Source organism: Carassius carassius, chromosome 6, assembly GCF_963082965.1.
Source record: "Carassius carassius chromosome 6, fCarCar2.1, whole genome shotgun sequence".
Classification (NCBI taxonomy): Eukaryota; Metazoa; Chordata; class Actinopteri; order Cypriniformes; family Cyprinidae; genus Carassius; species Carassius carassius.
The window spans coordinates 161,984-183,366 of NC_081760.1; the positions used below are offsets into that span (position 1 = coordinate 161,984).

General features: G+C 37.6%; 1 protein-coding gene across 5 annotated transcripts in view; it reads right to left on the minus strand.

The window, feature by feature from the left end:
• LOC132142140 (zinc finger protein basonuclin-2-like) overlaps nucleotides 1-21,383 on the minus strand; it is a 151,171-nt gene that overhangs the window by 42,181 nt on the left and 87,607 nt on the right. For 4 of the 5 annotated variants that reach the window (XM_059551770.1, XM_059551771.1, XM_059551773.1 and 1 more), the window contains one exon: nucleotides 443-545. The exons of the other annotated variant lie outside the window; for it this stretch is intronic. In XM_059551770.1, the coding sequence (XP_059407753.1) occupies nucleotides 443-545 (103 nt within the window). The remainder of the gene's footprint in view (nucleotides 1-442; nucleotides 546-21,383) is intronic. 5 annotated transcript variants of the gene reach the window in all.

Here is a 21,383-nt window from a genome sequence, read left to right on the forward strand (position 1 = left end):
ATCTTAACATACATAAAACATTCTGCAATCTTCACTGTTAACCAATATTTATTTTGTTCACCGTGGAACACAAAATGAGTTTCTGAATACATTGTGACTCAAACATGACTATAAAATAAACCACAAGGGCATCATAAAATGATCATAAAAGTCAATGTACATTTTTGTTTTGCCTGTTATTTTTTTATTGTTGAAAATGCTCAGGTTTGAGGATAGGGTTTAGCAATATTGTGATAAAATATATAATAAGATATATCATTTTTTTATTTTTATAATGTAATGTAATAATGTTTTTGTTTTAGATGCTGTTCGTCCATATGGCACGTTTAAGCATCTATTCGTATGTATGATTTCACGCCTGTAAATGCTATTTATAAATACCTATGTATTGAGCAATGGAGCACACACACACACACACACACACACACCGACTGATACTCACCATGAGCGACCCATCCATGCTTGCACTGGTCACATGTCCGTAAGTGGATTTTTCCCGGCTGGAAACACTCACATGTGCAGTTTACCAGAGTACAGCGGATGGCCTGAAAATCACAAGCAAATTATCATTGAACAATTCTCAAACTGTACTCTAATTTATAACAAGAGCTGTGATTATTAGCCTATTTCTGATTTATTAAACATGTATAAAAAAAAATAAAAAATAACCATATCATTTGTTAAATCATGCAGTCTTTTAGTTAAAGACAACATTCTTTGCAATAAATATCCCCCCAAAAGGTTTTCACTCAAAGATGTGGTCACTTATTAATGTAAATTGTCTCAAACGAATGCAGTCATGCTCGTGTCGGACTGTCAAGCTGACTGACGTTGTGCTAACAAGGCATCCGCTTCTCTGTCTTGTGCCATATTCATGTAGGGGCATTTAGATGAGCTCTTCCTTCCTCTCACCTGAAACCTGGCCTGCTTTTGCCCCATTTGAATTTCCTTTGTTTTGACAAAAGCTGCCATTACTCGACGTGAAGACTTAACCGGAGCTGAACCCAAAAGCTTTTAGCGATGAGGGGTTAAGTGTCCCAATGCCTGGCGGGACAACACAATGGCATTGTGTGATAAGACATCTCCTTAATCACTGCGCCACTGAAAGTCTCCGGCAGGAGGAAAGGTGCTTGTGTTCCCTCACACCTCGCCTGACAGGGTCCCACAGAAGATGAATTTAAAAAGTAAAAAAATAAAATGTCTTCCTGATTGTTATCTTTTCCAGCATTCTAGTCATTCTATTACGCCTTTTCTGGTTCATCAGATTAAATGCTGTGTCATCTGTGATACAGGCAAAAATAATAACAGTGTATTTTCAGTGGCGAGCAGTGACTTCTTTAACAGGGTATGCTATCTAATTGATCAGAGAACACAAATATAAAACACGATGGCAGTGTCGATTTAAAAGCAGGGCTGTTGCTGTAGTAAAAGTCATCAACACACACACACACACACACACACACACAATAATAATAATGATGATAATAATAATATAAATGGGCAAACCTTTTAATACCCATTTATAATCTCACGGCATTATTTATGCAAATGTAATTTAGTGTAAATGCATTCATGCATCCTCAGATGTGTTTTGTAATTTTGTAATAAATTTTATGCTGAATAATTTTATAAACCTACTTTTTTGTAATGTGTATTTGATGTTGATTTAATTTTACACAATAATAACATATAAATTATATTTTGGGGTAAATTTCTCAGCCAAATTTGATGCATGATTAATTTGTGATTAAGCAGATTAATTAATCACCACATCATAACTGCTTGACAGGCCAGCACAGAGGATTACTCTGATTCTTTATTTACTGTCAAGTATTATTCAGATGGGCTTTTAAAATTGTTTATTAACAATTATTATTATTATTATTATTATTATTGAATTTAAAAAAAAAAAAAATGGATAAAGCTGAAAAATTACTCCGAATCAATCATTGAAACAAAATTACTGCTGCTATGACATCAGTTTACAAGCCACGCTGACTTATGGACAATGTGGTCTAAACATGTATGATTCATTGAAGAATGAGGCCTATTGTATCGCAGTCATTTATCACATAAGCCATGATAAATGAGAGAGAGAGAGAGAGAGAGAGAGAGAGAGAGAGAGAGAGAGAGCGAGAGACAGAGAGAGACAGAGAGAGAGAGGGAGAGAGAGAGAGAGAGAGAGCGAGAGACAGAGAGAGACAGAGAGAGAGAGAGAGAGAGAGAGAGAGAGAGAGAGAGAGAGAGCGAGAGACAGAGAGAGAGAGAGAGAGAGAGAGAGAGAGAGAGAGAGAGAGAGAGAGAGAGAGAGAGACAGAGAGAGACAGAGAGAGAGAGAGAGAGAGAGAGGGAGAGAGAGAGAGAGGGAGAGAGAGAGGGAGAGAGAGAGAGAGAGACAGAGAGAGAGAGAGAGAGAGAGAGAGAGAGAGAGAGAGAGAGAGAGAGAGAGAGAGAGAGAGATAAAGCAGGAACATTAAGGAAAATAGAAACATCAAATGTGGGGTCTGACAACTCATGTAATAGTTATTTTTTTGTTTAATTAAATAATTAAGAGCTCAATTAACAGATCAGCAGTGTCAATGCTGCTCTTTGTTCATACTGTACATTTACATTAATGGCATACGCTTAAACAATAAGAACACAGCTACAGATCACATGTCCTTCTAAGGTACTAATGCACAACAGTATGAAACAGCAGCTAAAGGTTTCCTCACTTCATCACTCCACGAGGAGAAGATGCTAAAATACTGAATGATTACAGGCTGAACCTGTAGCTGAGATCTTAAAGCATCATTCTAGCCATCTCTATTGATTCCTGTGTTTGTTACATTTACACACACACACACACACACACACACACACACACACACACACACACACACACACTCACACGCACACACGCACACACTCACACACACACACACACACACACACACACACACACACACACACACACACACACACACACACACACACACACACACTCACACACTCACACACACACACACACACACACACACACACACACACACACACACACACACACACAGACCAACATTGCTGACATCAGGTCACCGGCAAACACTAAAAGCATCTTGGTCTCTTTACCACCACAATTTGTGATTTGATCTTATTCATGGCTTAGCTTTCGAAATGCTGTCAATATTCTGCCATAAATGAACTGGCAGTGTGTGCTGGAAAACATGTGACAAAGAAAGACAGGCAGTGCATATTAGGCATTATTATACAGCAACTTATAATAAATATGTATATATATATATATATATATATATATATATATATATATATATATATATATATATATATATATATATATATATATATATATATACATACTCTCTCTTGGAGAGATTTTACTGAGACTTTGCTGTACTCATTCAATAGCAGCATTTCATTCCTAACCCCAACCCAACATACAAGACAATTTGTAAAATACAAATGCAAATACAACATACTGACAGCGTATAAAATGTGAACCTATTTATGCATATGCAACTTTAGAGATGTACAAATCTTTTAATACTCTGAGCTTCAGAATGAGATTATTTAATTTCAAATGTTTTTAATCAATGTGATGGCATTATAAAAAACATTTAGTTGATATCATTTACTAAAAATAACACTATTTATTCAATATTCTATCAGCATAGAAGGATTCATAAACCTTTAGAATGGTTTACATGTGTACAAGCGTTTACAGTTCATATGATGATACTGTATGAATCAAGGAACTAATGAGCTCAAGTTGGGCAGGACTGACACTCTTTCTCCTCATTCCCTTTACTGGTTTGTTTTCATGCATCTCTTTGACTTACTCTCTTTCCCACTAACTGTTTTACATTTTTAACAATGACTAATTATGATTTGCTTTAAAATTGAAAACAAATCATTGAGTTGATGATCATCATTGTTGAGTAATTTTACACAACATAAAGAGGGATAAATAAATAATAAAAAAGTCAGAATTTTCTCCAGGCTTTGGCCCTTCTATGCTTTACTCAATGGGATTGCATCGGTGATATTACAGTGAAACCGTGTGCTACTGACCTGAGGCCTGAATACTAATATCACACAGGCTAGGTTAAACAAGCCTTCGTTACAGCTGGAATAGTTACTGTAATATTCAGCTGAATCGCTAAAAGATTTCTCATTAATAATCTACTGATCTTCTGAGACATTTATTTAATTATTGCTAACACTTTACAATAAGGTCTCCGTTAATTAATGTACACATTTGTTACTGTATTTATTGTTTTTTGTTAATGTTAGTTTATAGTAAAACTATGTGTGCCATAGGTAATCATATCTGTGCTGATATAAAACTATAACACACAACTACGAGCGTGATATTGCGTTTATACACCAGTTTGACAGCACAAATGTGTAAATAAATAAACATTTTGTATGCAGAACTACTTCCTTCCGCCACAGACTCAAATCTGTTTTACAGTTTAACAGCTAAACTCAAGATCGGTTACTAATTCAAGAATGTTACTTTAGAATATTATAAGAGAGATTATAAGAGTGATTGAGTGTGATTACCTGCATCTGATAAAGCATTCATTCTTCAGATCAATCTCATATTCACAATAAAACATTAGACTGAATATCTGCTGAAGAAAGCGATATCTTTGTTGTACTATCTTTCATCTGTTTGGGGTGATCTATGGCAGCACTACTCAGTCTGCTTGTTGTTGTTGAAAGTGAAATTAACTTATTTGTTTACAACTCTGCTTTCAATATAAAAGTCTTACAGTGGAGGGTTAGGTCTCTTATCAGAATAATATAACTAAAATCACCATCATGAACACACACACTGATTTCTTCTAAAATGTCAAAGCACATTTTCAAAAAGATGTTATCTTTATTAACAAACAACAACATTATTGGCTAAAATACACTTGAAAATACTTTACACAAAAACTAGTATTTGTAAAATTATAGATGATTTGGGTGTCTGCACATGAGACCTCTCATCCAATCAGATTTAAGGACTAGTAATATATAAATAACTTTAAAAATAAAACTGATCTGAAATTGTCTAGAACTTTTTTGCAATATCCATTCTGACTGATGGTAATTAACTTGATTAACTTCTTGCTTTTCAGTTTTCTATAATACATTATGTTGACTATGAGCCACAATAAAAAGTATTTAGTATAATACTTATTGAGAATTGATTTGTGAACATTTGTGGCCTGTAGAGCACCATCCTTTTTGGCTCTAGGTTTGACCCAGCCTGTTCTAGTCAGCCAGTTTGTTCTATCAACTCTAATCATTCTGCTTTGCTATTCACATCAGTGCAGACAGGTCCAGCTAAACACGGAGCACAGTGAGCATCAGTCAGAGTGGACACTGAACGGAAGAGAGAGACAAAGAGAAGTCCAGGACGAGTGTTGTCTGGACCACTGAGGACCCTGTGAGCTCCTCTCAAAGACTCAGCTGACAGAGATCAAACCAGTGACAGCCTGCTGCAGTATCCAGAGACATAACTGTGTTCAAAGTGCTGGAGAGAGGGGCTGGGGGGGGGGGGGGCACGCGGACGCCTCGGGAGGACAGGGGAGGGAGGTGAGCCGCGTCTGCCAGCGACTGATCTTCTTTCTCTCTCTCGTTGTCTCTGTGCTGTCACCCGCTGATTGATCCAGGTGTTTTATAGCTATCTGGAGGCACAGAGCATTCAGACAAAGAGAGGCCTCTGTCAATCCTTTTGATTGGGGCTGCACATTCCTGAGCCAGATGGTGGACAGGCCTTCTTTGGACAACGCCAATCCACATACTCTCCCCAGCACCAGAGGTGGAAAGAGTACAAAAATATTCTACTCAAGTAAAAGTACCATTACATTAATGAAATTTTACTTAAGTATAAGTAAAAGTACCAGTCTAAAAAATCCACTCAAGTAAAAGTAAAAAGTAGCTCATTTAAAATTTACTCAGAGTAAAAATTACTTAGTTACATTTTAACCAGTGGGAGGGAGTCAAAAATGGGACAGACCAAGGGTGTCAAACTCAGTTCCTGGAGGGCCACAGTCCTGCACAGTTTAGATTTAACCCTAATTAAACACACCTGATCCAGCTAATCTAATCATTTAGGTTTATTTGAAAACTACATGATATGTGTGCTGGAGCAGGGTTAGGGCTATGGCCCTCCAGGAACTGAGTTTGACACCCCTGGGATAGGTCTATTAATCTCAAACTAGTTGTTTTTAATTAAAGGAATCAGTTATTTAGAATAATAAAACATTTGGGCTGTTATCTGGCAAATCAGTATCAACAAACTCATCTTTTCAATACAGAGGAAATGCAAAAGCTTCATCGGACGTGGCATTTAGATGTATTACACTGTTTAGTGCAGGACAAGAATGCATTTAACCTGCAGTTACAAATGCATGAATAATGTTTTGATATGCCAGACATAAAATGTTGAATACTCATTTGAAATTATAAAAACTTAATTATAAAAAAACAAAAAACAAAAGATACTTTAAATGTGAAATTAAAATGGCCAGTATGTGTCAGCAAGTCACTGTTAATAAGTGAGTCATTGCGATTGAACCAAATCATTTAAACAGTTGATTCATTCAGAAACGAAACACTGTCATGTTGCTCAGAGATGCAAAATTTTGCTTTGGTGGCTGTGTTTGGAATAAATTTTTGTTGTAGAAATAGAGCAAAAACAATGGCAATATGGTGTCTAAAACGCAAGTCTCTTAGTTTACTGTCCTGTTGTAAAAAAAAAAAAAAAAAAAAAAAATATATATATATATATATATATATATATATATATATATATATATCAGTGGCGGCTGCTGGTCTTTCAAAGAGGGGAAGCTCATTTCGGCCTACATTATAACCCTCTGATGGTCTTCATTTGTAGTGACACTCGGGGTCTTTTTGACCCCAGACAATAACATTTCATTTTGTAATAGTAAAATACTTAAATTTTTTACAAATATAATTTTACTCTGTTCATTTATGTTTTTACTAAAGTTTGTACAGTTTTTGGAGGATTTAAATCTTTTACATTTCTATAAATAAATAAATATTTATTTAAATAGGCTTTTTTTACAAAAAAAGAAAAAAGCATTTCAGGTAAAATTCACTTCATAAAAGACCCAGATTTCTAACTTTCATACATGGGGGTACCATGGATAATTTTATAAGGTTTAATGTAAGATTTTTGCCCATTTTTGGGGAAATTCAGTTTAAAAATTGTAATAAATCACTTTAACCACTAGATGGCTATAGTGTGTGTGTGTGTGTGTGTGTGTGTGTGTGTGTGTGTGTGTGTGTGTGTGTGTGTGTGTGTGTGTGTGTGTGTGTGTGTGTGTGTGTGTGTGTGTGCGCGCACATTTTCAATCTGTCTTAGTTACCAATTTAATTTTGTGGTGGTTCTACATTTTACAAATATCAAGAAATATTGCCGCAGTTTGTCTTTCGAATACACTTGAGAAATCCGCGATCATGGGACTGAGCGTGAAACAGCTTCGCCGACTTCTTATGGTGCAGACCGCTGTCAGTCAAAAGGAGATCGACAGATCCTCCAATCATCACGCGGAAGCCCAGTCTTCATTCACCTCCAGAGACGCTGAGCGTCCGTGGGCGGGACATAATCGCAGCATTTATCCAATGACCGTCTAGCTTCGGAGCACTGAAAAAAACTGTTCAAAGCAGCCCCATCGAAGTCAATGGACGCTCGGCTTCAACAGGGAAATGCACTGTGACGCTACGGGAATGTATGAGAAGAAAATCGAGTCAGCCGACATGTAGCTGATTAACACAATACATAATACACAATAGTACATATTTGACCGTTGGGTTTTTTTTACATTAGAGGGGAAGCTGAGCTTCCCTTGCAGTCTTAAAGAAATCCCCACTGATCTATATATATATATATATATGTGTGTGTGTGATTATGATTTTTAGAGGAAAAGACAGTATTCTTTGTGTGATTTTGATTCTAAATGATTTTGATTGATTTCATTCTAAATGCATTTCAACAGACTGAATCACACAGTGAAAGAACACTCTAAATGCGCGCGTACATCATTAAAACAACAATTATGATATTATCGCAGACAATATATATCGCACACTCCGCACCAGTCTTTTTGGCTAATTTGTGCAAAACCTCTTGCTAAAATGTCAAAGCATCATTTTAAGCACCAATGCAATGACGCAATTATTTAGCTCACCTCTATATGCTTACGTGGGGTTGATGTCTTGTCGAGATTTTATAAACTGCTAGTTTGGTCTCCCTAGGCAAGCACAGCATACACAGCATAATAGAGCATACATATGGCCAGGGGTTCACTTCATTTCCTTGAGTTCAACTTCAGAATATGACGGGGTTTCGTTTTCAGCGGTGTCTGCACCACTAACGCCTGTTTTGTCCGTCTGCATCTTTCTTGTGATTTTAGCGCCAGTTTGCCATACCTTCCAGGGAGCGATTTTTTTTTTTTACTCAGTAATTAATGTGTTTTAAAATGTAACGAAGTACAATACTTCAAACAAAATATACTTAAGTAAAAGTAAAATTCCAGATTAAAAAAAATACTTAAAAAAGTAGAAGTACACAAAAAAGCTACTCAATTACAGTAACGCGAGTAAATGTAATTCGTTACTTTCCACCTCTGCCCAGCACTCAGGAGAGCTGCTGCGAGTGTGTGTGCTTCAGACAGCGCAGGTCAAGCTTAACACGCATTCAGAATGCTATCGAGAAAAAAGGTGGCCTATTATGCTCTTTAAAAACTTTCAAAATAAAAGCGGGGAAAAGTTTCGAAAACCCCAGTAAACAAGAAAGCAGTTTGAGAACTGTAAAATTAACAATAATATTAGTCGTAAAATAGCATAATACTAATATCAGTAATATCAACTATAAATACTAATAAAACTCTTCATCAGTCAGTCACACACACACACACACACACTTTTTTGTTTCTCTATCTTAGTGAGAACATTGCATAGACTTCCATTGATTTTCTATCAGCTAACCAACCCCAAACCCTAAACTTGCCATTCAAAAAAACATGAACAGAACACTAGATTTACATCGACAACATCTTTCAGCTGATTTATAAGCCTTTGTAACTTGTGACGACCTGTCAGATGAAGCACTAGTGGGTTGTCAAAGTATATCACAATAGAAGTGAAGACATTAAGTTCTCACAAGTCAAAACATATACCTCATAGAGTGACCCTCACGGTCAACACACACACACACACACACACACACACACACACACACACACACACACAGCACTCTATTCTCTATTGACCCCTGGATGAACTTCGACCCACAGATGAATTTATGAAATAGAACAAAGTAGTGAGCAAATAGTTACTATATAACACTATAATGGATCCTTCTGTACAATACCACAAATACAGTTACTCACTCATTAATTATAATGTATAATAAATATATATAATAAATATAAATATGTTGAATATTTAGTTAAATAATAAGTAATTTACCTGGCCAGGGATTATTTCAAGTATTTATGAAAATTATGCAGAAATGATGTTAGAATGAGAAGCGATTCTCAGCTTGGCCAACAAGAGACCAAATGTCTCAATTAAAATATAAATATGAATCAATATAAGTAATTACTGTGTGTGTGTGTGTGTGTGTGTGTGTGTGTGTGCTCAGAGAAAGAATGACTGTGGACTTAAAGCTTTAAATCCAGTAAAAATATTTAGTTAAATATTGCAGTTAAACAGTAACTGAATAGAATATTACAACTTGTTTTTAGATAATGTATCTTGTAACTTTTGTATTTTGTGCACTTGCATATATATATTTTTTACTTGTTTTAATTCTGTTTAAAAATGACATATAAAATAAATCCATGAATTAGACGGACATTATTTGTGCATCTTCATCAAGTGCAGGACCATTCAATGTGAAATTAGAGTCGGTTGCTATTATGACTCTTCAGTTGAAATACATTGCAAAAATTGTAACATACAAATGATCTGGTTTTAAGTAAAAATATTTAACATCACTGAATCAAACTATATCCATACATTTTTCTCATAATTTTTTTTTTTTATTATTATTTTTTGGTGTTTGTTAAATCAGGTTGAAATAGCTCTTAATAGTCTATCTATTAGCTTGAATCTGGAAAGGATGCACTGGGGGCATCAATGTTAGTTTTTTTAAGTTACAGAAATATGACAACAATGTATTTTTTCTTTTTCTCTCTTTGTAATTTCTCTGTATCTTTTTTCCCCATATAACTTAATAAACAGGCTACAAAGAAGTATTGTATGTAGTGCACTCTGCATGTTTCAAGTCTTCTCTTATCAGTCTTCTGCTGATAAAGTCTTATTCCCAGCAGGCTTTGCCACCTGCTCTGATTACCCCACAAAGATTATGTGGGATAGCAACCAAGGTAGAGTAAACTGGACAAAGAACAGAAGACTAATAAAACACATAGACACACAGTCATTCTATATGAAACAAACTCCCCACTCAACTCACAAAGAGCAGTGATGTTTTTCTGTGTAAATGTGGATCTCCTCGCACCGCCACAGTAGCAGCATTAGTCAGAGCACAAGCATCTGCTCCCAGGTTGACCCCAGAAGGAGGGGACAGTAACATACTGACTACACAGCACCAGCGAGGATGTGTAGACATACAGACAAGACCTCTGGGGCTTCTGGGAAATATTCTGACCTTTCACCTATACACTCCCTATAAACATATACAAGTAACTGTTATTTAATCTCTTTAAATTCACCTCTTAATGAATTGAAAATGTATTTAGTAGAAAAGAAAAACAGGTTTATTTTTCTTACTGCATTGGCATATATTTTATTTATTTGTTTATTTGTCTGTCTGTTTGTCTAACTATTTATAAGTAAAAACTGAATTTGATGTATTAGTATTATTTACTGTAACAAGAAAAATTTACAAAATAAGAACAATCGTTTTCATTTAAAAAAGTAAGCTGCAATATTCGTCTCATTCTGCGTGTGTGTATATGAGCATTACCTGGGTCTGCATGATGTACAGCTTCAGACAGCTGCCCCTCTGAGAAAGGTATTGCTCCTTTAAGACTGTGTTTCTTCATTAGCATAAAGTGCATCAGATTGTAAGAGGAAAGGCATGAGAAGAGTCGAGCAGAGAGTGAGAGACTCCTGCATGACCACAGTGACACTGCAGCCTGTCCCTCCCTCTGCACCGCTCCGGCGCTCGGGATCTACGCTGGAATGTGTGCTCCACCAGACTCTCTTTATCAGGCCAAACAAAGTTCAGAGATAGAGAGGGGATGAAGAGGAGATGAGGGTATCAGCGTGTCACAGGTCATTCTCTGAGCGGACTGGGCTTTTTCAACCAGGACAATATTGCACTAGACAAATTAATTTTGACTACTTTAAGTTTTTTTTTTTTTAAGGATTTAACATAAAACACAACCCAGTGGAACTGTTCCTCAAGAGTTAAAGCTAGACAGAGGTTTTTTACGTTTTATTTAATTTTTTTTCTTCACATATGCAGCAGGGAATCTTGGCCAAGGATTTGATTGCCATCCTGCAATCGACCCGACAAAATTACCACCCTACTCTCTGGATCCTACAATGGTCCACTTCATTTGACTAAGATGGCCCAATGCAATTATACAGCTATTGACGGATGTTTGTACGTCTTCTAGGCTGTGCAGTATTAAGTCATTAGCACTACAAATTGCGGCAGACCTTTTATTGCCACACAGTCATGCGAACAAGCAGTGGCCCGGAGTTAACGAGTCACATACCCCACCCCCTCCCCCAATCTGCATCCCATATTTATGATTTTACCACATCCTAACAATAACACGACTAGAACTGGTGCAAAACACACGTCCAAGGATAATGAAACACACGCGTTACCACAGAAGGCTGTAAGTACAACCAGCTGTTACAGTCTCCACCGAGAGCGAGCGAGAGAAAGAGCGAGAGAGAGAGAGAGAGAGAGAGCGAGAGAGAGAGAGAGAGAGAGAGCGAGAGAGAGCGAGAGAGAGAGAGAGAGAGAGCGAGAGAGAGAGAGAGAGAGAGAGAGAGAGCGAGAGAGAGAGAGAGAGAGAGAGAGAGAGAGAGAGAGAGAGAGAGAGAGAGAGAGAGAGAGAGAGAGACGAGAGAGAGAGAGAGAGAGAGAGCGAGCGAGAGAGAGTGAGACAGAGAGAGAGAGAGAGAGAGAGAGAGAGAGAGTCAGACACATGTGAATGCAGCTGTACTCGGGGTGGGGGGGAAACCACACGCTCCATGTTTCCAGCTGCCTTCTCAGTGGCTCCTTCTTTCTCGGGCCCCTGTCCCTCTCCAGTCTCTCTTGGCCATCTTTGTTTTGACAGGGCTCTGCAGTTCCAAAAACCTCTCTCAGATGTGCTGAGGTAAGGGAAAAACAAAACAAGCATGTTTTTTTATTCTTGTGCGCGCTCACAGTCCCTCGTTCTCGCGTATACACGCACGTGAGAGAATTAACACAAGCGGTCGTTAGACTCCACTCTCTCCTTATTTATGTGTTTACTTATAGCTCTTAAAAATCTTGGAAGAGGAACTTTCCCTTGGTGAAAAGGTTTGAGTTAGCCGCAGTGATTTGAGGAAGGACACATTCTTTTGACGCTGTGGGTCTGCCTCAAATCCAAGACCTCAGCATGTGCTGAATTTTGAGCATACCTCAACATGTGTTACCTCTTTGTAATATTTATTTTGTAGGGCAATATGAAGTGGATAGCACAGCCAAATGCTGCTTTCACTGCTTTTAATGGGGGCCTCTCGCCCTTGTTAAAAACCAGTATTAACTGTGAAACTTAAAAACAGCACACACAACCGTTTCATCGAATCACATTCAAATAAACAGTAAATTGTCCCTCCACACCATCTCTTGGCTTCTAGATCGCTTGCTTGTAACATTTGCTTCTAATGTACCCAAGCATTTTCCTGCTAATTGCAACTTGCTTTATCTAATTATCAGTTTGATCATAATCTTACTGTAAGCACACGTGTAGTTTGTAAGCTGCAAGCAAATATTCAAATTAGCAAATACATTTATCTGCAACATAACCGTGTCAGGTCTAAGTGTAATATAATGCAATTTAAAAACCCAGTCAAACGGACAGATAAAATTGCAATAAAACAGAAAGGAAGAGAGAAAAAATGTGTGGCCTGTTGGCAGATGATTACAGGATCACAGGGTTTTTAGTAGAGAGAAGAAATGACTTGGAAGTGTAAATATCTGCGGTGTCTAGATTATTGGTGTAGCATTCTCTCTCTCTCTCTCTCTCTCTCTCTCTCTCTCTCTCAGTTTTCTCCATTCATGTTTTTTGCATGATTATCGTGTTTGTGCCGTCCCCATGTGGCGACTTTGCATAGAGATTTGAATAATGAAGGGAAGTCATTTAACTATTCTCCAGATATTAAAAACCAATGTTTTTTACACGATGCAGCAACATTAGGCATGTTAATTGGGCTCTTTGGACTTACCCAAAAAAGGGCCTAAATTAATTACTCATGTCGACAAAATGTCAGAAACACAGAGTGGAAAATAATAACCCAAGGTCTCGTTTACATTTTAACATTTCTAATTTTGGAAGTCTTACATGTGAGTGGACTTTAACAACATTGATTAAAAAAAGCGCTTTGAGATGCTTGAAATCAACAAAAGTAAAATTCTCTACTGTTATACATAACATTTCTTAGATGATATTTAAACCCATTAGTGTGTAGCACACATCTTGTACTGTACACACACACACACACACTATCTAGACAGCATTTCTGTAGCCGTGACCTCTGACCTCAGTCAAGTCTCTCGTGATATTCAGAGGAGAGGCTGAATGCTGTTAACACTGTCTCCGGTACAGTGCTGTCATTGAAGTACAACGATCTAGATGTTGAAACAGAGCCAATATGCACTTTTATCAAGCTTTGTCTTAGATCTTTCAGGTAAATATTACTGGCTCTCTTATGGGGGTTCTCGCCCCTGGTACTGCTGGCCATTTTTATGTAGACACGGACCCTTTCTTCGTAGCATTGACATGACAGAGAGAGACGGGAAGGGACTGCTGATATCAGGTTTCAGATATTCCCTTGAAGTGGAAATGAGGTTTTTCCTTGTAACGAGCCTTTTCTTACCAAGTCAGCAAAGCCTCGTGCCCACACACAGACAGAAACGAACATTGCAGCGTTACAGACAGACTGTGAAGTTAAACTGACTCAGGTGCAAGTGCCAAGAAGTGTTCACCCATCTATCTCAATGTTTCAGGGTTTTTAATCTTTAATCTTTATAAGAGATCATTATTAGCCTTACAGAGAGTGCTGGTGAGGAAGCAGTGAATACAGCTCGTGAACACACATCAGTATGCCAAAAAAAGGCAGTTTAAAGCTGCTGTCTAATAATTAAATACTATATGTTAAATTACCTAATGAATTAATGATTGAATTCATATTTTAAAAGTATTTCATCTCTTCTTTAGCTTGCTTCCTAAAGTAGTTGACATTATATTTTACGAATATCCTTTACAAATTGTTTTTTGCTTTGGATAAAAGCCTCTGCTAAATATAAATAACTGTACTTGCAGATAATATAATATTCATGGAATAAAGGCCATTTTCCAGGACTTAATGAGAGGATGTTTCTTAAACCACTTTAGTACATATCTAAAATGCACCTTGTAAAAATGTCAAATTAAACATTTTACTTTTTGAATAATTTTGTTGACTAAAGTGTACTACTTTTTCACAAGCGGTGGATCAGTAGATGTGGTGCAGGAACGGCTAACGGAGAGATCGACAATGATGCCTGTGTCTGAATGAACCACTGCTTTTGTTTATGCTTTTTTATTTTTTATTATTGCTTCTATTTGGTAACAAAATTATTTCATGTCACACATTGCCGCTATGTGCATGATTAACAATTGAGCGAGAGGTCACTGTACAACTGGGTCATGTGTGCCTCCTGGTCGCTGTGTGATGGAGCTGTGTGTGTGTGTGTGTGTGTGTGTGTGTGCTGAACGCAGGGCACCTGAGGGAGACGCACCGGGACAGATGTAACACACAGGATGATCAGCATCAGCGCCCATTCAGACTAATTAGACCAGCAGCTCTGCTCAGAATGGCCCCACTAATTAATTAGACAGGCGGTGAAGCTGAAATTTTTAATCAAGAAACTGTATTTAAAAAAGTGAGAAAAAAAAAACAAGATAATAATTGCTTGTAATAAACCTGACAGAAATCCTGTGCATTTCGATTTCCTCTGAAAACAGCCTGCATTTCGTATATTAAATTATGTCCCAACTGAAAACCCTCTCTCTTTAGGCTCGGAGGCATTTTTATTCTAAACCCAAACTCCAGTTTGAGAGGAACTGCAAATTATTACAAGTCAGCATAATAACATTTAATATGACTATTATAAGGAAAACACAGTTTATTGTCCCTCAAACATTATTACGGATTTAGGTGCAAACTAATACAACTACAAAAAATATATAAATAAAAAAATGTGTTGAGTGTAAACTGTCGAACATTTTGTGTGTGCATGTCTGAATGTTTTCTGCATTTCTAAATTTTTAGATTAAGACAGCTGGCAAAGAAATGTTTGTCGACTGTAATACGGATAGATGTCATGCTTCTACATACTGTATTTAGGAAGTTTTTGTCCACCCAATGTTCAGAACCATTCAGTTTTTAATTAAACATTAAATTAAAATTAGAATCTCTCCCCGAAATCAGAATTATGTGGAGAATCACTCTGTTAGAAATCAATTACATGGAAAACTGGTGGTAAGAGAGGCTGATTAGTTTATCTGATTAGTGTTCAGTTTAACCTCCAGAGCGCCTGGCTTTCATATTGGTGATGTATTTTATTTTGATTCCCAAAGAAGTGTTTGCAGGAAGCCACTGGTTACACAAATTATAATGTTTATGCATATTGTGTCTTGTGGTGACTCAGAAAACACTGCATAATTGAAAAGTTGGGTTTTCATGGCTTTTTACCACTGTTGTGTGATTATGTAAGCTACATACGCTTTAACTTTCTGCAGAAAACTTCACAACCAGCTAGCAGACGTGAACATTTGGATGAGGTTGTTTCAGCATTTCTATACCTTACTGATTTGCCTGTAAAGTACCTCAAAGTACTCATCTATTTTACAATGATCTTTATGAACAGCAGCAAATTTGGAACTATACGATCTAGTGGTGATTCTAGACAAACTCTATTATAATGCTAAATATATAATAATAAAATAAAACTGAAACCACTTTTATCATTTACCTCCATCACTGAGTCTAATACTGATCAGTGGCTACATCCAGAATGAGCAAGACTCACCAGAGACATTCAGTGCTGGCATTCTGCTCTCCATCCAAATATATATATATATATATATATATATTAATTGTAATAATCCAGTGAGATTTTTGTTTGCAGTCGGACAGCAGCCAGTGCTCCACACAGAGATGTGATCTGATCATCATCAGTCTGTCTGGAATAACATGAAGAAACAGAACAAACGGAGACAGACTCAGTCCAGAAGAACTGAGCCAATGTCTCCAAGACACTTCAAGAAACCTAGCTCCAAAGCTACCTGAAAATAATGTGCCAGTGCACCTAGGACAAGTGTGGTCACACCAAGTGTTGATTTAATTTAGTTAAGTTGGTAGAAGGTTATTAATAAAATCTATTTATTACACAAGTGCCTAAAACTTTGCACAGAACTGTAGCTTTGCAGGTTCTTGAAGTGTTTTGGAGACATTGGCAGAGTTCTTCTGGATTGAGTCTGTCTCAGTTTGTTCTGTTTCTTCATGACATTTCTTCTGATTAATCAAGACTTTATTAACCATGCAAAATTGAGGGAAAGCCATAACATTTAAAATCAAGTGGCAAAAATCATAAGGCATCTTAAGAGTAAAAAAAATATATGATTCTGATTGTAATACTGGGCTGAAATACATCAGACTCCCTCTTTAATAACCTCTCGTGTTTGGGAGGTTAGGAGATGAAAGCCAGGCAGAAAAGCAAACCACTCAGACATAGATTTAAGCTGCAAACTCCTTGAAATGAATGTAAATGTGCCGACAATACATCTCCAGCCCTGTGAAGAGACTAACAAAGCAATTTCCTGACAGTCAAATCGCCAGCTGTCACAGAAGCATGTTATTCCATGACTGTTCCCAGATCAGCCTGTTTCTCATAAAGTCATTTAGCTTTCCCTATCTATTGCTAAGTGCTTTTCTTTTCTTTTCTTTTGACAGAAGACAAAAATAATCATGTAGCACAAGAGACACTGAATCAATATAGTACAGTCCAGAGTCACCCTTTTATCTGCCCCCCAAAAAAGATAAAGGAAACTTATATAAGACCGTGCTGGAGTTAGGGTCAGGGGAGATTCAGCCGAGAGATGGAAGAGTGTTTGTGTGCAGAGCTTTGCTTCACTGACGACAGTATTCTGTATCCTTCAGGTTATTTTTTTCACCCCAAGGCTTTTAAGCCTGTGCCACAGCCTAATAATCTGTTCTAAGTGGAACTTAAGAGTTCTGGTCTACAGAGACATGAGTAGCTCTGTTGTGGAATCATTAGTGTGTGAAGTGCACTCATTTAAAGACAAATGGTGGGGCAGGAACCATGCAAATGACCGATTTCTGTTTGCCAGCCTCCCCGTGTCTGCCAGCTCGCCGGAGTGTACTTTGCCAACATGCGACGGCTTGCCTTCCTTCCAGTCCTCGGGGAAGCAGCAGTGTCACAGACAGCAGTACTTGTGCTGCTTAACACATTTATCAGCGTGTGAAATAGTTTAGGCAGCTGGTGACATGAATTTGCTGTAGCACATCATGCATAATTCAGACCTACAGGACCGCGCTCCAGCACTGAGTGCAAATTGAGATAGCAGATCTATGTCAGTGTTGGTAAACAAGGTCAGTGATGAGAAAGGGATGACAGCAGCGCTTCCACACATTCACTGTGTTTGGAATCAGTTTTTAATGTTTCACCTTTAATCTATGGAGCTCCTGAAATATTCGGAAGCTACAAAAAAATCCAAATAGAATGCACATTACTGCTATCTTCTGCAATCTGAAATAAAGTACCTTTACACTTTTACAAATGTAATTTAAAATATGCTTTGGCTTTTGTAATCAATTAACAGTAAGGTTTAATTACTATTTAATAGTCCTCAGAAACTCCTATAAAGTCCATGAAAAAATGTCTCCTTTTAGTGGCCAAGGAAAGACAAGGAGGAGGAGGAGAAGATGAAGAATCAGGATATGTAATGTTGAAAAAGACGGAGCCATCACTGCAGAACAAGATCTAATTCAATCACTTCTGGGACAATGTGAGGAGGAGAACACTTACCAGCTGCTGTCCATCGTTCTGAAGGAAGAGTTTGCAGGTGACAGGGCTGTGTCTTATTCAGCGTCACACTCCCACACCAATCATTTCTGTAGTACATCCTCTACCTCCTAACCTAGCACACACACACACACACATCTCCCTCCTCCATCACACTCTCTCGTCTTGTCTATCCCAGAGTTATAGACCAGATTCAAGTCTCTAGAGGGAAATCTAAGTCAAGCTATTGTCATTTCAAACACTGTGATAACTAGACTCGAGGCTGCCCATGGAGAGCTCAGGGGAGCTGGACAGCGTGGACTGTTTCTTCCTCTCTCTCTCTCTCTCTCTCCTTTTCTATCTTCTCTCTGCTGTGAGATGAGCCCACGCTCTTTGCCATAAAGCAGAGCTGTGTTGTTGTCTTGACTGCATTGCTCTGAGCTTCAGTCAGGCGGCTGGGAATTGGGGAATAGTTGTCTTGGCTGTTCCAAGGTCAGGCCTCTCCACATGACAGTTACTGGCTTCCTACAAGCAGGGAAATCAATACTTTCGGACTGTGGCTGTGCCCTCAGTGTACAACAACACCATTCCTTGACATCTGGCACGTCTCCAGCCAATGTCAGGCCCTCAAAACTCTATCTGATTCACATTCAGGAGCAACTCTTGCTCTCTGTCTTCCTCTTTCAATTATTATCTCTGACTCAAGTCTCATATCCCCCAATTTTTGTTAAAATTGTGTTACACTATGTTTACATGCAACCAAATAATCCATTAGTGATCGGACTGATGAAAACCCACCTCAGTCGATCTAACGGAGTTTGATCTGAATATATTTCTGATTGGATTGGAAGTAGTAGACCTGAAATAATCTGTTCAATAGGACAAAAATTGGGCCTGTAAACATTTGAACCTGAATAAAAATACCTTGTGCACATATGCAGTATCACCTTACAAACATGCGTATGTTTATATATTTACATCTTAGACTACATTTACAATATTTACATTTACAATAGCCTTACAAACCATTCAGTGGATGAAATATGTACGAAATATCTAAATATAAGTCTTTTTAGATATGTTATGAAAGAAAAAAAAAATTATATCCACAGTAGCTTCTGTGACATCACTGCATTTACTTAAAACAAACGTAAACAAACGTGAATCAGATTGCAAAATAAAGGGTTCATAAAAAAGAACTTTCAGAATTAGAAATTGGATTGGATTCATTCCGATGAAAATTAGTCGTCTTTCTGATTTTGGTTCAAAATGGTGCTTTATTCATGAAACTTGCCCAAATTTGAGTGTTGATAAAAATAATAATTAACAAAAAAATAGATGCATGAAGCTAGAATAAAACTGTGTTTTTCTTTAGAAGTGAAGGCTTTGTTCTTTATTTCGACATATTGCATGTTCAGATATTCATTCAACAAAATAATTGGGGGCCACGAAAATGGTGGCTGGACGGGAAAGAGTTAATCTTAAATGTCATGCAAAAAAAATAAAAGAAGTACAAGTAGACAAAGCCACAGTACGGTCACATTTCGGTCTGCAAGAGAACGAGACAGAAGACCTGAGAAAACACAGGAAGAAAAAGACAAGGACTCCTGTCCCAAAGCAAGAGTCAAGGCATCTTATCACCTTCCTCTAAAGATGAAATACTGCAATGGTGCTCTCTTTTTCTAGCGATTTTCTTTCCCCTGCAAAGGGGTAAGCCAAGAATCGACCAAACCTCTATTGCTTAGGGACGCGCTGAGTAGCGCTTCTGTGACTACGATCCTATCAAGAAAGGGTCAGACTCTCATCCCTTCCAATAAACATTAAGCTTGCAATTCATTCCTCTGCAGTTGCCTACAGAAATGCATCAAATAAAACAGCCACTTTAATGAATTGGATATTGAACCATTCATTAAAAAATTCAAATTCACTTAGGTCAGCATAGGACACAAAGAGACCGTAACCTGGGCTTTTGTAGCCTAGGCTCTTAAATCCAACTGGGACATTAAAAATCACTCTGTGAGGTTAACCCTTAAACTGCCTGTCTATTAACCACGGTTAGTCTTTGCTTTACTAAGCAGCACAGCATTTCCTCCAGTACGGTTTCAGTAACGAAGACAGATGCCTTCACTTCGGAAACAGAAGTTTGTCAAGGACTCTGACACCGGTGGAGACCAGCTCTAATTGGACTCATACTTTATAATCCACCTTCCCTTCACTATCAGCCTCTAAGGGTTAAAGAGATCAACATGTCTTCATGACACAGATGTGTTTATTAAAGTGATTGGGCCTCTAGAACCCATCCGAGAGGCGGAGAAATAAATATTATATATATGCACACACTCGGGGCAATACATGTTCTTAATGGACTGTTCATACTGTAAAAGCCTCAAAGTGGCTATTTATTTTAACAATGTGCTGACAGTGAGAGATGGTTTTGAAAATTATTTGGTGTCATGACGTTTATTTTTTTAAGTACTGTAATTCAAGTACTTAAAAAAAAGTGACGAGTATACTTTTTTTCATCTATTAATGCCAATTTATTACAGGTGTAAATATTAAATTGCATACAGTGTGTTAGATTTACATTTGCATTCTTCTGCAGAAGCTTGAAGCAGTGTGAGTGTGCTCGAAGAGAGAGGACACTATACAGGAACTTAACCCACTCAAAAATTATTAAATGACATGTTACACAAGAACCACCAACTGGAAATAAGTGGTCTCACTGAGAAAGAAAAAAAACACTTGTCCATTTCATAGGAGTAGAAACAAGACACCAGAAACTCAAGAAAACTCTGCAATAAATACACCACAGCACACTTGTGTATGGCTGAGAACTGACAACATAATGTTCTCATCTATTTTTGCTCTCGCTCTCTCTCTCTTTGTTTTACTCTATTAGTGTAAAAGTAATATTAGAGTAAAAGTATTAATTAATTTTAATGCATAGATGAATACGTTTATCTGCTATTTACGATGTGCTGGTGGTCTCGCGGCTGTCCTCCACAATGCCATGCCCAGCCTGCAGTGTCTCTGCCAAAGATTTGCTGTTTTTGGCAAG